The 15,476-nt window shown below is 40.5% G+C and overlaps 1 protein-coding gene across 1 annotated transcript; it reads right to left on the minus strand.

The window, feature by feature from the left end:
• Positions 1 to 31: 31 nt before the first annotated feature.
• myot (myotilin) lies at positions 32 to 15,418 on the minus strand. Its single transcript, XM_049758537.2, has 19 exons — positions 15,260 to 15,418; positions 13,953 to 14,081; positions 12,733 to 12,785; positions 12,484 to 12,643; positions 12,345 to 12,404; positions 11,908 to 12,049; positions 11,367 to 11,390; positions 10,865 to 10,984; positions 10,524 to 10,731; positions 6,665 to 6,863; positions 5,714 to 6,579; positions 4,395 to 4,545; positions 4,202 to 4,303; positions 3,805 to 3,842; positions 3,057 to 3,195; positions 2,696 to 2,903; positions 2,217 to 2,382; positions 1,939 to 2,072; positions 32 to 1,193 (listed from the first exon to the last, which is right to left on the minus strand). The coding sequence occupies exons 3-19, from the start codon at positions 12,738 to 12,740 to the stop codon at positions 1,051 to 1,053; spliced, it is 2,868 nt and encodes a 955-aa protein (XP_049614494.1). The 5' UTR covers positions 12,741 to 12,785; positions 13,953 to 14,081; positions 15,260 to 15,418; the 3' UTR covers positions 32 to 1,050.
• Between the last annotated feature and the right edge of the window lie 58 nt (positions 15,419 to 15,476).

The following is a 15,476-nucleotide window of genomic DNA, read 5'->3' on the forward strand; positions in this document are numbered from 1 at the left end:
AACATAACAGTTGACAACAGAGGATGCAAAGCCGAGTTGATATTGCGTTTATTCCACATTCCCCCATTAGTATGCTTAAACAACTGACACAACAAACAGGGTTTGAAGAGAAAATCTTGCAGCCTAACATTTCATTAATTGCTGTTCAAATGCAAAACATACTGGATTCAAATCAAGAGTTATATAGAGACATTTCTTATTGTAATGGGAAATTTACCTCCACTTTATTAAAAAGATGTTGGGTATATGGCCTTTTGAGCTTCCAAATAGGGAAGGTCTAATTGTTAGCTCAAGTTACCCGTGTTGACTCAATGAGAATGAATATCACAATAGGGCAATAGATGCAACATAGATAATTCATATCTTAAAATAAAGTCATTCACATGCACTCCATATTAGCACTCAACTTTAAAAACAAACAATACTGTATGTTGGATGGTGGTGCGTGCAACAGGGGGTTGAGTCAGTCACAAGACTGGTGGGAGGACTAAAGTGCAGTACTGTATTCTCTTCCATTGATGTTGAACTGAGGGCAGCTACTGTAGTGAGTGAGTCCAAAGTTCACATTTCTGACAGAGGCTATCTTTAAGCGTGACAAAGGACTGACGTCAATGTTTCAAGACATTCCATGCAATATGTACTTCATGATATGATGCTGACTTATGAGGCCGGGTTTCCGGGTACACTGTGCGTTTGTTTAGCTATGAGGACAAATGAGGCAATTGTCACTACACAACTATTAATACACTCAGTAAGTGACCGACCTCAACGCATCTTACTGAGAGATGCCATGATAGCTAGCGCGGCGGCTTACATGCTTCCTTCTAACATTACCTCTGTTGCCTGAAACAGTAATTGCAGCCATGGACAACATAAAGACTGAAGATTTTAAAGAGTCAGCGGAGTGAGGACGAGCACGCATGTTAGCTAAACAATCTTTGGTTTACTTCGGTAACACACGTTTCTAAAATACTGCGCGAGTGGTTTGAATGTTCTGGGCTGTGTGTGTGTGTGTGTGTGTGCGTGCGTATGAGTGTGTTTTGGAAGCATCTACAGCTCCTCGCTCTCATACAGGGGGGCAGTGTGCTGGGCATGGGGATCTGCTGTCACTGCCGGCACGTGGCTCAGAGAGGACAGCACTTTCAACGCCTTAGAGCCAGGAGGGGCCGTCTTCATGGGTTGGACTGCTCGGCCTGGAAAGGACATTAAAAAGGAAGGACTAAACACATCAATTGAAATTCTCTTAACATGAAGACTCTAGTCATTTAAAAACAAGATTTAAAAAAAAAAAAAAAAAAAATCAAGTGCAACCAACAGATAAGTGGTCCTTCAGTGAAGGGGTTAACATTCCCTTCATGCCAGGTGCCTGAAAATAACTCGTCCTCCACAACGTGGAGCAGCACTGGCTCCGTGCCTCCACTGTCACTTACATGGACATGTACAGTATGCACACAATACGGCTCCGATACGGCAATACGACCTGAAAATATTAGACGTCATTTATGATGACTGAGTACTACTGCCAAATAAATTATTTACATATGTACAAACACCAAAGCCACTGACATAACTAGACATGGCAAAATTTTAATATTTCTCATACTCGTTAACAACACGAGACCAGTATGATTAAAGAGGACGTCAAACCCCAAATTTTGTCCAGTGAGCAGCCTCTATCTAGTGAACGGACCTAATCGTTTACATTTGTGGTTCACATGCAGCATGTAGTGATCCAGAGCAACAGCTCACACGTTCATCAGGTTTCTGTTTGATGGTGTAATGCAGTACTTATTACACTTATTTGATCCCTTTCAGGCTCTAGAATTGGGTTGAGTCTGGCGTTAAGTGCAGGACATCCGCCATCGGTTGTTAGATTTCACCGTCTACTGGGCTTCTCCGGCAGAGAACTGAGAGAGGAAGAAGGCTTGGTGGACTTACTGCTTATATCCAGTCTGGCGTTGCACGTCGACATGCCAGCCTCATTGATAGCCGAGAGCGTGTACCACCCCGCGTCGGACTTGGACACCCTGTCTATCAACAAGCACTGCCTGCCAGAGCCGTCTTGGTACAGGCTGCGGCAATGGACAAGAGGACATAGTAGTAAACGTTACATAGATGAACGTGCAAACACCGAGATTGATTTGAAACAAGACCTCTACTAGCAAAGTTTGTATCTGGTTTGAACTCTACTGAGAATTGGTAGTGACTCAGCTCACCTCATTTTTGTTGGATCTATGCGTAGCATTTCTTTATCTTTCTTCCAAAAGAGTTGAGGGGGAGGTGACGCATCCACTTTGCACTCTAACCTCACGGTGTCGCCTTCAAGAGCTCTGAAGTTTGACATTTTTTGAACAAAGGTGGGTGGGCGGAGAGCTTCCTGGGCTGCGGAGGGAAAACAATTGACATAACATTACTACACATTGCTTTAAGGCAAGATGGTAGACATGAGCAGTTTTAATTAATAACTTTAAATCAGCGAAAAAGTCAGAGGGTACAAAACAAATTCCAAGGCAACGAATGTACAGTAATACCATGAACAAATGCATAATATTTGTTTTGACACCCCCCCCCCCCAAATCAATGGAAGATATCAATGTTATTTTCTGGATGTTTCTCAGTTTTTGGATCGGAATATCGTTTTTATTTGTTTTGTTTTTTTAATCAGGGTTGACTTTGCCATGAATAATATGATTACCTATGACATCAAGCCTCAGGGTAAATCTGCTTTCTCCTGCCCGGTTCCTGGCAACACACTCGTACACGCCAGCATGGTGCACCGTGACAATCTCTATGATGAATGAGTGCATCCCTTTCTCGCAAACCAACATCTTGTGGTAGTCGTCTGGACGTATGGCTTTCCCATCCAAATACCAGCAGATATCTGGTGTAGGGAGTCCTCCAACCTGAATGCGAGTGAGGAGCATTTTAGGTCGGAATAGTACCGTGTATCTGCAGCTTTAAAGAAAAATGTCTCTCGACCTTTAATTGACAGACATAGCTGTCCTGTATGCCCCATTTTGCAAAGTGATACTTTGAATCGTGTTTATGTGTCTCACCTTGAAGTCAATTCTGCAGAAGCGGCCCTCCTCCACAGTGAGGTCTTGAGGGATCTGCATGAAGCGAGGGGCGTAACATTTCTCCTGGATAGCTGATCCCTCATTCCCTCGTTCATCTGTCCCACAGTGGTGCTTCCCCCTGCAAGGGAGCGACTGACTATTTATTTATGACCGCTGTGATTCAACACACAGTAAGTAGATTTTACCTGTCTACGACTCACAACACACACAATCGTGTCCTCATTTGTAACACTCCTAGCTATGGAAATTATACACCCAAAAGTTTGTTATTGTTTGTTAGGGGGAAAAAAAAAGTTGGATTCATAAGAGTTTCATTTGTTAGTTCACGTGCCACACATACCACATCAGATGATTCATCCAGCTGACCCTATTTTGCAAATTCAAAAGCTCTATGTTGCATTCAACCAATGTGTGTGCGTGCGTGTGTGCCTTAAAACAAAATCAATAATGAAATTCATTCATTTATTATCACATGGCTGACCTTTAATTGAGCTCAACACTACCATTGCTATTCACATTCACTCTTGAGCTGCGACTTGGCCCAAAAAGAACCATCTTTTTAGTGTCTTGTCATTTCGAGGAAGTTTTTTAGCTCAATATACTTTGCCCTTAACTTTCCCTGTGCTCTTGTCATACACAACTGAACTAAACCCATTATTCTATCCCATCGTCTCCCAAAACTCCTAAAATAGTTTCCAAACATTTATTTTACAATACATATATTTACCATAGCCCACCAGTGTGTCTTCCTTCTGGTGAATCTGGCTGTAATAAATAGAACAAAACAGATCAGTTAAGTGCAGGCTTTTATAATAATGAAAACCAACAAGGCAAGAGCGTGATTTATTTGTACGCGCACATAATTGGAAAAAAAAATAGTGTTTTTCCACAATTTTATTCCTTTGAATACAACCCGTTTTACAACATAATAATTATATTAATTATTAATAAATAATACATAATAAATTATTATTATTATTATTATTATTAATTTTGCTAAAAATATTCTGGTTGATAAGTGATTATTACTTTTTATCTGACTTTTTTTTTTCCCCATAACTGCCGAACACACTAACTGCTGCACTACACTGCAATTTAAACCTTTTAAGAAAGGTTGACATCACCTGGTCAAGTTGCGAGTCTGAAAGACTGTCTTGGTCAAACACACAGTTGGCGTTGTCGGGGCCCAGCAGCCTTCGAGCCATGCGCTCCTCATAAGAAAGTTTCTGTTCAAAGAATCATACATGAATTGTGATATGTTGATGTGCATTCAGTTTATTTATTTACTTTTAGAAAACAAACAACACTGCCACATACCTGGCTATTTCTTCTCTTCACTTCTTTTGACCGTAGCTTCTTTTCCAGATCCTGGATGAGAGCATCTTTGGACCCCTGGATCTCTTCATCTGTGGAGCGAGAGGAAGACGGCCGAGAAGCTACAGCTTTCTTGGGAACAGGCTTAGGAAGACTGGGATAGACAAAAGAATTGAAAGTTTGTGAATAAGATGATGTGTTTTTTGATAAACCAGTCATCAGGGCTCCCATTCAGTCCCAAGAAAACATCAAGTAACATTTTATGCATTGTTAACCTATTTGATTAATTAAATTCTGTGGAATTTCTTTGCTCTAACTTCGATGGACAGGATGTGTAGTTGCTAGATCGTGAAGCCATGGCGGCATACTGGACCTTCTGATTTGGCAGTCCCCAAAAGGGGGCACAAGAAATTCAGACCCCAACTAGAATGCTAGCAGACGAAGATTTTGAAATATAGTTGACCCTTGGAGGTCAACCTCAATTTGTAGTGATAGTAACATGATGCTTCAAATTGGCTTCATGAACCAATTATTCTATTTTTTGACTCCTGTACATGTCACTGATGATTTAAATAAAATAATTTAAGAAATGGCAAGTACAACAAATACAACAACTGGCTCGATTGAGGTCAACCTCAATTTGTAGTGATGCTTTGCTTCATGAACCAATGATTCTATTTTTTGACTCCTGTACATGTCACTGATGATTTAAATAAAATAATTTAAGAAATGGCAAGTACAACAAATACAACAACTGGCTCAATTGAGGTCAACCTCAATTTGTAGTGATGCTTTGCTTCATGAACCAATGATTCTATTTTTTGACTCCTGTACATGTCACTGATGATTTAAATAAAGGAATTTAAGAAATGGTATGTACAACAAATAAAACTGGCTCATGAAGAAGATTGGAATTTTACCCAGAAGAAAAACCCCAATTTACACCTTAACCGTGATACACATTTAAAATAATGAACTACATTGGTATGTGAGTCTAAAAAAAAAAAAAAGCAATTATTTATGGTTCTTTAACGTAAACTAAAAATACTTTGAACATAAAGCAAACAGAAAAGACAAAAACACTGAAACTGCAAAAAAACAGACAGCCAGTTTGAACTACAATTTACAATGTTAATGAGAAATATTGCAATATTTGTACCACAGGTTGGCAACCCATTCTAGCCAAAATATAAAATACAGTACATATAGTAGAAATTTATTTTGCTCATGTTTTCCATCCCTGAGACTAAGCAGGGATCCATTTACTCATAATAAAGGTGCTAATGATTAAAATGGACATGAATGTAAAAGTGATTACTCACGTGCTCGGCGTCCCCTTGTAGTTGGCGGGCAGACAGACCACAGCAGGTGACTCTCTGTTGGGACTGTTGGGTGTATTGGGCTGAGGCAGCAAGGAGGTGGTGGGAGAGAGGTTGGAGTAAGGGCAGGAAGGTGACAACAGAGGAGGCTGCTGAGGAGTGGAAGAGGGAGCGGCTTCTTTTACGGGGAGGTGAGGGCTTGAAGGGGCTCGCGGGGAGCGGGATGGGGAGGTGGATGAACAGGGGGTGGAGTTGGAGGACAGTTTGGAATACGAGGAGAAAGAGGACTGTGAGGGCAACACAGAACAGAGGTAGGCAGCGGGAGCAGACATGGTGTTCTGATTAGCTGGCAGAGTGGCACTGCCAAGACCACTTGCACTTGGGATACTAGGGGTGAGGGTTATGCTGGAGCGCATGGTCACGCGCGAGGAAGAAGGGGCAACGAAGGAGTTAGGAGGAGCTGCAGAGGAAGTGGAAGTGGGTGAGCTCAGACTGGATGAGGATGGTGAAGACTTGCTTGTCCCATTAGGCTGTGTCTGATTTGGAGTAAAGCTCAGTGACTGAAACTGTGACTGAGTCTGAGACAAGGACTTTGACAATGACTGGCTATGTGAAGACATCCTTGTAGTTCGACTTTGCGCTTCAGGGACACTTGAACTATGCCTGGAACACGTCAGGTTTTCCTGGCAATTATTCTGGTTCTCCTGAGCCTCCCTTATCACACTTTCGTAGCTGGGTACCTGGAAGGCAGATTGCGACTGAATAAAGTGTCTTGGCCGTGCATAGTTGAAAGCACTGGGAGGGAAGGCACCGGGTTTAAAGGTAGGTAGGTCTGACAGGTTCATAGTGTTGCCTCCTAACGGGGAGGACTGGACAAAAGAAGAGCATCAACAAGTAAACACTAGCTGGGAGAACATTGGTAGCTAAATTAATTTGAGAAAAAAAAAATCTTACATTGAAACGGAGCTTGCTTGGCGTGAACAACTTGGGTGTTGGGTGTTTTCCTTCGACTTGTGCAGGTGGTAGCGGCAAAGCTGGAGGATGAGGGCTGGGTGGATAGACCGTGACCTCTGGGGACCTCTGGACCTCTGAGCACTGGTCCTGACTGAAGTGATCTTCCAAGGAGTGGTTGACCAGCAGATTCTCTTGAAACCTGGGTGAAAGCATCCAGCAGTTTGAAATACAATGGTTCCAGCCAGGATAGGGCGAGAACAGACAGAGGCGAGGATAAGTGTGACACACATAACCATGACAAATATCAATGATTTCTTTGGTTTCTACCCACCCGCAGTATAAAACTGACAAACAATCCCATGAGTTCTAGTCCTGTTTTTTATCTTTCAAACTACAGTATGGACGATTGTGGCATCACGGCACCAGTTGTCAGTTTTGTATTTGAGACTTGGGACTGGCACAGGGGAGACACTGACATGTGGCTGCATATGGTTCCCTAACCGCAAATCAAGTTTACATATCCAGTATGATTATAAAAATGATAAAACCATGGTGAGGGCTACATAACTGGGTTGGTGTGCACTATTTGAACAAAAGGTTTTAACAAGCGCAGCTCCCACCCTTCAGGGAAAGGTTTCAACAAGTCTCTTAGCCTTTTTTTCTTGGTCATTGGACACTGAGAGAGACAGCAGCAGACGAGTTTCAATTGAATTTTAAAATTCTGTTTCAAACTACAGATACCTTAAATACAATCCTGTGTCCAAAGGGAGAATCAGTTATTGGCACCAACTTATTCTGATTGCTTTTGCCAGATCAGCTTTGGAGGTTGGAGCTCTTTGTCATGAACCATTTTCTTCAATTTCCACCAAAGACTTTCGATTGGATTGAGATCCGGACTAACAGAGCATCCAAGTATCCCAACAGAGAACAATTTCCTTTCCTTTGCCCATTGTAACCTATCTTTTTTCTGTTTAGGTGTTAGTGACTGTTTTCGTTGAGCTTGTCTGTAAATAAATTCCACTTCATTTAAGCGTCGTCTTACAGTTCGGTCACAGATTCAGACTCCAATTTCTTCCCATTTAGTCCTCATTTGTTTTGCTGGGCATTTTCTGTTTTCAGGACATATTGCTTTTAGCTTTTCTGTCTTGCTTGGTCTGTGCATGCCTTTAACAACCTTCCCATGTTTATACTGAACTGAATCTACAAACCTACAAATTGAAAGACGGCAGGCACCACTTTAGATCTTGGAGAAGACTCTTTATTAGAGCAGTAAAATATATCTACAGTGAATTTACAAACTTGTCATATGATGGGCAGCATGGTGGTGATCATTTAGTGGTTACTAGTTAGCAGGTATGCTTACTTGTTGAGAAGTCCCTAGCTTAAATTTCCACTCAAGCCCAACCAACTGGTGTTTTTCTGTGGGTACTCAGGATTTAGCCCACATCATAAAACACTTGTGCATTTCATCAGCTATGTAGTTAACATAATTATTATTACATTATTATAACCCTTGATGATTATCCGTGTACATTTTAACATTGATTTCAGTATCAATGGGCTGTGCTTCAGGGATGAGAATTCAACAATTTCCAGTGTTCATGCTGGCTGATTCCAGACTGTGTGTAAGGGAGAAAGAGATTAAGTGGTCAAAGCTATATTGGTCGAGGAATTTGGACATCGGGTGGCAGGTGCAGGCACACAACTGGTGACTCACACATGCATGCATGCAAACACAATGTTTGTATGGCACGGACGGCTAAGAGAGCACTATCCTTTTCATCCTCTGTGCCTGACAACAGCAAAGTGAACAATACCATCTGACCATTGTGCTCTGGCATCTACAGTCAACATTTCCTCAAAAATAGAAGCAAAGCAGCTCAATCTTGTCACCTTCAAGTCTGCTATTGCCCAATCGCTTACATATGTGCACATATATGTGCATCGCTATTTCTTCACGGGAATAAAAGGATAGATTTCATCAGTACAATACAATCACATATTTGCAATGTAATGCCTTAATTTTGGCATGGTTAAATTGTGGTAAAATATATCCATCTCATTGTTTGGCGTTTGGGAGTTTGAATTCAGGCTTTGGCCTTCTTGTGTGGAGTTAGCATGTTCTTTCTGTGCTTGCATAGATTTTCTCCTAGGACTTGTGTGTGCAAGCGCGCACACACATTTACCTAGTAACTGATATAATGTAAACAAAAGTTGGGTAGTAGCGAGGAAGGAAAGCTCTGAAGGACAAAAGTCGACATGTCTACACTTCACATTACAGATGATGATATAGCTTAGGAGACTTCCAGATATAGATAGGACACATCACTGTCAGCAAAAAAAGCCAAAGCATCCGTGCCAACATTCTCTGACCATACCAGTTTATTAGATTTGTTTTGAAACAAAAAAGATAAACACTTCAGTGGGAAGAGGGGGGAAAATTCGCTTTGGTTGTAGCCTCATTGGCAAAGAGACAAGCATGCAGGCAGGGAAATATTACCGCCCTCGAATGAGCTCATAATTTATTCTGAGATACAGCTTGGCTTCAATATGAGCATTTTGGCATGCAATCTGCAGACTGGACATTAACAAGTGGGCCCTCTCTTTAGATCAAGGCAAATGGAAATGGGCATGACATAATATATTTGTTTGAAAGGTGAGTAAAGAATGGCTACATGGGGTTACAAATCATTTCAAAGTCAATTAGCGTTGCGCAACAGGTGTGAGCACGTTTCTACTGCAGCATCGTGCACACCAGCAAAATGTCAACCCAGTCCTTCAAATAATTTTGACACTTTCTCGAAATGGTCTCAATCAAAACATCAAGTTTTTTTTTTTTTTTAGGGGGGGGGGGGGGGGGGGGGCAACAACAAAAAAAGTTCCACGAAATTATTCAAGTCCTTTCCCAAAACACGCTCTGCATTCATTCATTGTGAAGCGCACGTCCTCTTTAGGGTCATGAAAAGGAAGTCTTGGGGAGAAAAATAAATATATATATATCTTACCTTTGAAAACTTCTATGGACCTTTATGTTTGAACCTGACGACACGCAGTAAAATTGGTGCTTTTCCTTCAACAACTGACGAAAACAACCAAGAAGAAACAGCAGACAGGTGACGACAAGCTCGCACGCTCGACTGAAGACGAGAAGAGGCTTGCAAGGAAGACAAGCCCCACTTGATTGCTTTTTGCCCCACCAACGCCTGAGCGAAAGCGCCGCCTTGTGGTCTATTCATTCACTGCACTTTATAACTCACCAACGATAAACTTGGAAATATAATTTTCAATTTAAAATCTTCCATCTTGACTCATTTGTTGAATACATCATGTCAACATGTCATCATATTAATGGAAAATTGATAAAAAAGTGAGCACCTGTGATAGAAGACCATTTTTTTCCAACAGTGACATCCTTTGAAGTTAAACAATGGAAATGGAAATATACAAATGGAAAGACATTTGATCATGCTTTTAAGTAATGTAAAGCACTAAGAGTTGCATATATATATATATATATATATGTACACACACACACACACACTTGAGTACTTGTAAATTTGATTTTTTGGGAGGGGTCAATCAATCATTTACTCAGTCAAATTTAATAATCTAGAAGAACACAATATATATTGTGTTTGAAAAGCATTAGATTATTCATTTTAACTGAATAAATGATTGATTGACCCCTCCCAAAAAATCAACTCAAGTAGAGCAGAGCGGCCAGGAGAAATTACTGGAGGGAATAATTAACACAATTTGTTTAATGGAATTATTATTAGATTTCAAAATGGCCGTCACAAGTGATATATTCTAAGGTTGATTTAATCAGATACATGAACATAACGTATCATGCACTCACCCAACATCACTTGTGACATCTTCCAGGGAGCTGCTAGGCCAGTCCGTTGCGGGTGGGAGAGCAATCAAAGGGTCAGGCAGCACAGTCGGGAAGTCTTCACAAGTATGTAGAGGAGCACTGTCAAGCTGGACATCTGCTTCATTGGACTCCATAAAGCACTCTGCTTCTTGCTGGCGAATCGCCTCTATCTCCAGCTGCTCCTCGAGGTCTACATGGGTTTTATGGGTCGTGGGTACTGTTAGTACACTTGTTTGACATTTAGATACAATTGTGTTGCTCTGGACACAGCAATTAAAAAAGAGCTCCACAATTTATGATTTACAGAGAGAGGAATAACAAACCATTGTAAACATCCAACATGGCAGAGCATGAGTCTGTGCCAAAGGAATTATGGGCGATGCACGTAAATAAACCAGAATCTTCTGGAAAGGCCTCAGTTATCACCAGTGTACAAAGCTCCTCTGTGGACAGCAACACAAGAACATTTATGCACTGAACTGTATTGCATTTTTATTTTGAGTCATAGCATAACAATGTGCACTTTTGATTTGAATTTTATGAATTTAAATAAAATTGTTTCAATGAACACATCTAGGTGTTTCTGAGTGAGTTTGCTTAACTGGTGCATTAAAGCTTGTAAATAAATATGATTAGCTGCTAGCCACACCCGGTGTAATACAAAATAGGAAATGGCCAATTGTTTGAATTGCTAAAAGGAGACTATCCTCCTAATTCTAAACAAATAAATTAACAAAAGCTTTTAATATACCACGGTTGGGTGAATTCATTTGTCCGTCATCTGTGACAACACCAATAGTGGTTAATATTATGCTGTACACTCACCTGGAACTGATGCAGAATTGGCCTCTGGGAAAACAGAAAGGGAAGAAAAGTTATTTATTTTGGTGGAGTGTCCAGAATTATTCTAAAGTCTTAAACTGTGCATCTTCATAAATTGCTTAAAAGGAATTTTATTTATTGTATTATGCCATTCTGGTAGGGGAATAGGCGTAATTTATAATGTACGAACATTTATCAGTCAGAATCATTGAGATGATGTATTTTTGTTTTTTGACCTTGCTACTTGGAACACTGATTATTATCAAACGTAGGCTACGGAAGCAGTAAGCTACCAATGTGGGGGTAAACATTTTTTGATTGACAAATGTGTATTTAAATACATTCGAATGTATTCACAAATACGTTTGAACGTGTTTGAGTGAACGTTCCATGTGAAAATAATTAATTAAAATAATTCCATGGAGTATGCACATGTGGAAATAAATAGCCTGTTTTAGGTATACCTTTGAATGTATTTATTAGTCATAAATATGTTTACTTTGTTCATACTTCTATACAAATGTACTTACTTAAATGCACTTACTTTTGCGTAATATCCTGAAGTCATCAGAGTCCAGAATTTGCTCGTCCTCTCGATACCAGGTCACCTGCAGGGGCGGTGTCCCCCTCAGCCGACACTCCAAAACCACCAACTGGCTCTTCAATGCGTACACGTCCTGAAGGCACTGAACGATGAGGTGATGACCATCAAAGAGAAACGAGCACAGGAAAACAAACAAAAATATTTGCAATATTTGTTTTATGCTCAAAACAAACAGAAGTTGTCAGTAGAAGTGTCAAGGTCACAGAGCTATAGCTGTGGTCATCTCAAGTTCCTCGTCATTTCCCTCAAATTATTATCACAAATGTTTATACTTTTACAATAAAAAATTCCGGTGATGGTACGAGAGAGTTCTGTAGTTTTCCTAAACTGGGCCTTCTTCATTTTTATGCTGTCCATATAAAAATAATTTATTTTACCTTTACAAATGTTGCAGCAACTTCATTTCCAAAATCTTCATTGGAGTTGCGACTCTCCGTCTGGAAGCAATATCATACAGTCCATTTAGTCAAGTACTATTGTCGTTGTTTTCATGTCTTTCGGAAATGTTGGAATCACCCTCTCGGGGCTAACGCAAGGCTGCTGCACCAGGCTGGATTGTCTCGAAGCGGGTGCAGTGGAAGACAAAGATGAGCTGGAGGAGAGCTCCCCGGTGGACGAAGCAGAGGAAGAGATGGTCAGAGATATGGAGCTCGTCTTCTTCTGTACTTTCTGGACACTTTGTAATTACACACACAAAAATATGTACAGTAGTGCTGCATGACTCGACATCATCCCGCAGAGTCTACACAATGTTGCACAACTTACTGGGCCATGTTTCAGGTGTATCTGGAGGCAGTAACAAGTGTTTGATTTCTACTCTGCAAAAAAGAAAGCAATCACTTGAAAGAAGTAGAATGTTGAGTGATCGAGCTGCAGTAGTTCTTTACACAACCACTATGATGGGGAAAAAAAATGCTTACTGTGTTGTCTTCCTGTTTCTGTTCCTGTGAGTTTTGTTTTCAATTTTCCAGGTGAGATTTGGTGGGCAGAGCCTCATGTACGATGTCAATTTCAATTTGTGTAATCTTCCACTGTGCTTTTTGTTTGTTTTCTGGCTATAGCTTGTATCTTTGCAGTTTCGCTTATTTCGTGTTTTGTGCTTGGTTCGGTTCTGTGTTTGCATTGTTTTTGTTCCGATGTATTCTCCCTCTTACTGAGGCCAAAGGTTCGCCCCCACCATGAGGCATCAACTGATGAAGCCTTTCACACCAACAGGAGTGTGCATGCGTCTGTCCTGTAAGCCCGGAGAGGCAACTGACAGTAAACACCGAGGCTCGGGTTTCCAAGCTAAATTAAACTGCGACCTCCCAAGCAAAGTGAGCCTCTGTGACCTGAGATAAATCTCTCAAAATAACACTTCACCACAGATTTCCAAGATGCTCATAAGTGTTTCAAGAAATCACTTCAGATGAAACAAAGGAAGGCTATGAAACTTGCAAACTCAATTTAAAGAAGCCACCCACTGCGTAATTCAAGCCCCAGTGGAGAGTAGATACATCTTGTCATTATGTAAGTGTGTTGAAGTAGACCTCTGCACTGACTGGACTTTGAGTTGCCAGTTTTTATATAGTACTTGATCACTACTGTTGTTAAAAATACACTTTAGAAATATATTTGTTGCCCATTTTACTGCAATTTATAAAATGTGCACCCTCTATTTTGGAGTTCAAGAAAACTAGCGTGTATGTCCTTTCATTTATTATTGATTTATCAGACATGAATATCATTTTATGGGCCATTTTGTATGTGAATTTAAAAGTACTGTTTTGTCACTTATAAAATGAGATAAACCTCCATCTATCTTTCATAATGCTTGTCCGCATTGATATCGTGGGTGAATTGCAGCCTATCCCAGCTGACTTTGGGCAAGTAGTGGGGATTGGTTGCCAGCAAATCACAGGGCTGAAATGCACTAAGCAAAATATGAAACTAAAGACTCTGGCAAAAAGATGTAACAGCACTGCAAAAACAAAAAAACATCATACCAAAAGTCAAATGTGGAGGTGGTGATGGTCGGGGGCTGCTTTACTGTGATAGAAGGAACCATGAATTCTCTGCTTTGCCAAAGAATGTCCAGCCATCACTTTGTGACCTCAGGTCGGAGCATTTTGGTTCTGCAGCAGCACAACAATACCAAACACAACAGCAAGTCAATTTCTGAAAGGCTTAAAAAACAAAAAAATTGTTCGGAGTGGCCTACAGTCTACTCTGGACTTGAATCTGGACCTTAAAAATGCCATGCCAAAAATGCAGCATCTATCAAATTCACAAACAGGACAAAATGCATCATTGCCCTTGCATGAGGATGACAATACGCCCGCTTTCACGCCAAGCGCAAACTACTTTCTGTTACCAAATTATCAGGTGCAAGGCTGCTTCAAGCGCAGCACGGCTCCAAACACGCTAGACTAGACTTGCACTGGCCAGTCTACCAAAAGATTTTTTGGGGAGGAGGGGTTATTGTTTGCTTTACTGTACAATGGTAATTATGAACATGGAATTTTATGCTCCATTCATCTCCTTGTCTGTTATTTACCGATAAACAGTTTAGGTTATACGTTATTTTAGTGGGGATAAACAGTGTAAAAATGGATGGATGAATGGATGGATGCATGGATGGATAGATGGATGAATGGATGCATGGACATGTGTTTATGAAATCCACAATTAACTAGTGAGAGCTGTAAAAATGTTCAAACTATACAGTAAATGTATTAACACAGTACTAATTAAATTTAAGATGACCCTGCTACTCAACATCCCCAGCAGCAGATGATGACCAATACGACTTCAGTCAAAAACGCTGTGGTGGTAACAACATGACACACCCCTGGGCTTATTTACAGAAGTAAACTAATTAAGCACAAGTAAAATATTTTTTTGCTTGTTTTAAATAGGTTTATTCTTACTTCCAATAATTTGGCACATTTGATGTTTGAAAAATATGCTAGATTTATTTAAGTAAATACATTTAATGTTAGAGATCAAGACTTTTACTCAAATAGTATTCTGGAATGCAAGTGTTATTTTCACTGGAGCTATTTTCTGTTAAGGTACACGTTGATATATTTACCCAAGTATCGTTTTCAGGTACTTTACATAGTATACTACAGGCTACACCATGGGCTGGTTGCCAGCCAATTGCTGGGCACATAAAACTGACAAACACTCACTTTCACACCAATTTCAAGTCTTGCCTCATACTGTTTTAGAATGTGGGAGGAACCCAGACTAACTGGAGAAAACAAACAACATGCAGACCGGAACAGGAGGCCAGAACTGAGATTCAAACCTGAGAACTGTGAGGCTGTCCCAATCCAAGACAAGTTCAGCAAAAATATTCAGTTACTTTACTGGACTGGACACATATTTTGCATTCTCATTGTTGCATCACTGCAAAACTGAAAACCCTCCACCCCGGATTTCTCCAAGCACCTCAATTTATCAACTGGGGAGGACAGATTTAGCTTGGACCAAGTCACCTGATCCCCCAGGCCTGCCAATCACAT

The sequence above is a fragment of the Syngnathus scovelli genome, chromosome 1 (assembly GCF_024217435.2).
Source record: "Syngnathus scovelli strain Florida chromosome 1, RoL_Ssco_1.2, whole genome shotgun sequence".
NCBI classification, from domain to species: domain Eukaryota; kingdom Metazoa; phylum Chordata; class Actinopteri; order Syngnathiformes; family Syngnathidae; genus Syngnathus; species Syngnathus scovelli.

Coding starts and splice junctions, on each gene's coding strand:
- myot (XM_049758537.2), bottom strand. Junction 6,580..6,664: donor CAAGCAAGCTCCGTTTCAAT/GTAAGATTTTTT, acceptor TCTTTTGTCCAG/TCCTCCCCGTTAGGAGGCAA. Junction 1,194..1,938: donor CGCCAGACTGGATATAAGCA/GTAAGTCCACCA, acceptor TGTCCTTTCCAG/GCCGAGCAGTCCAACCCATG.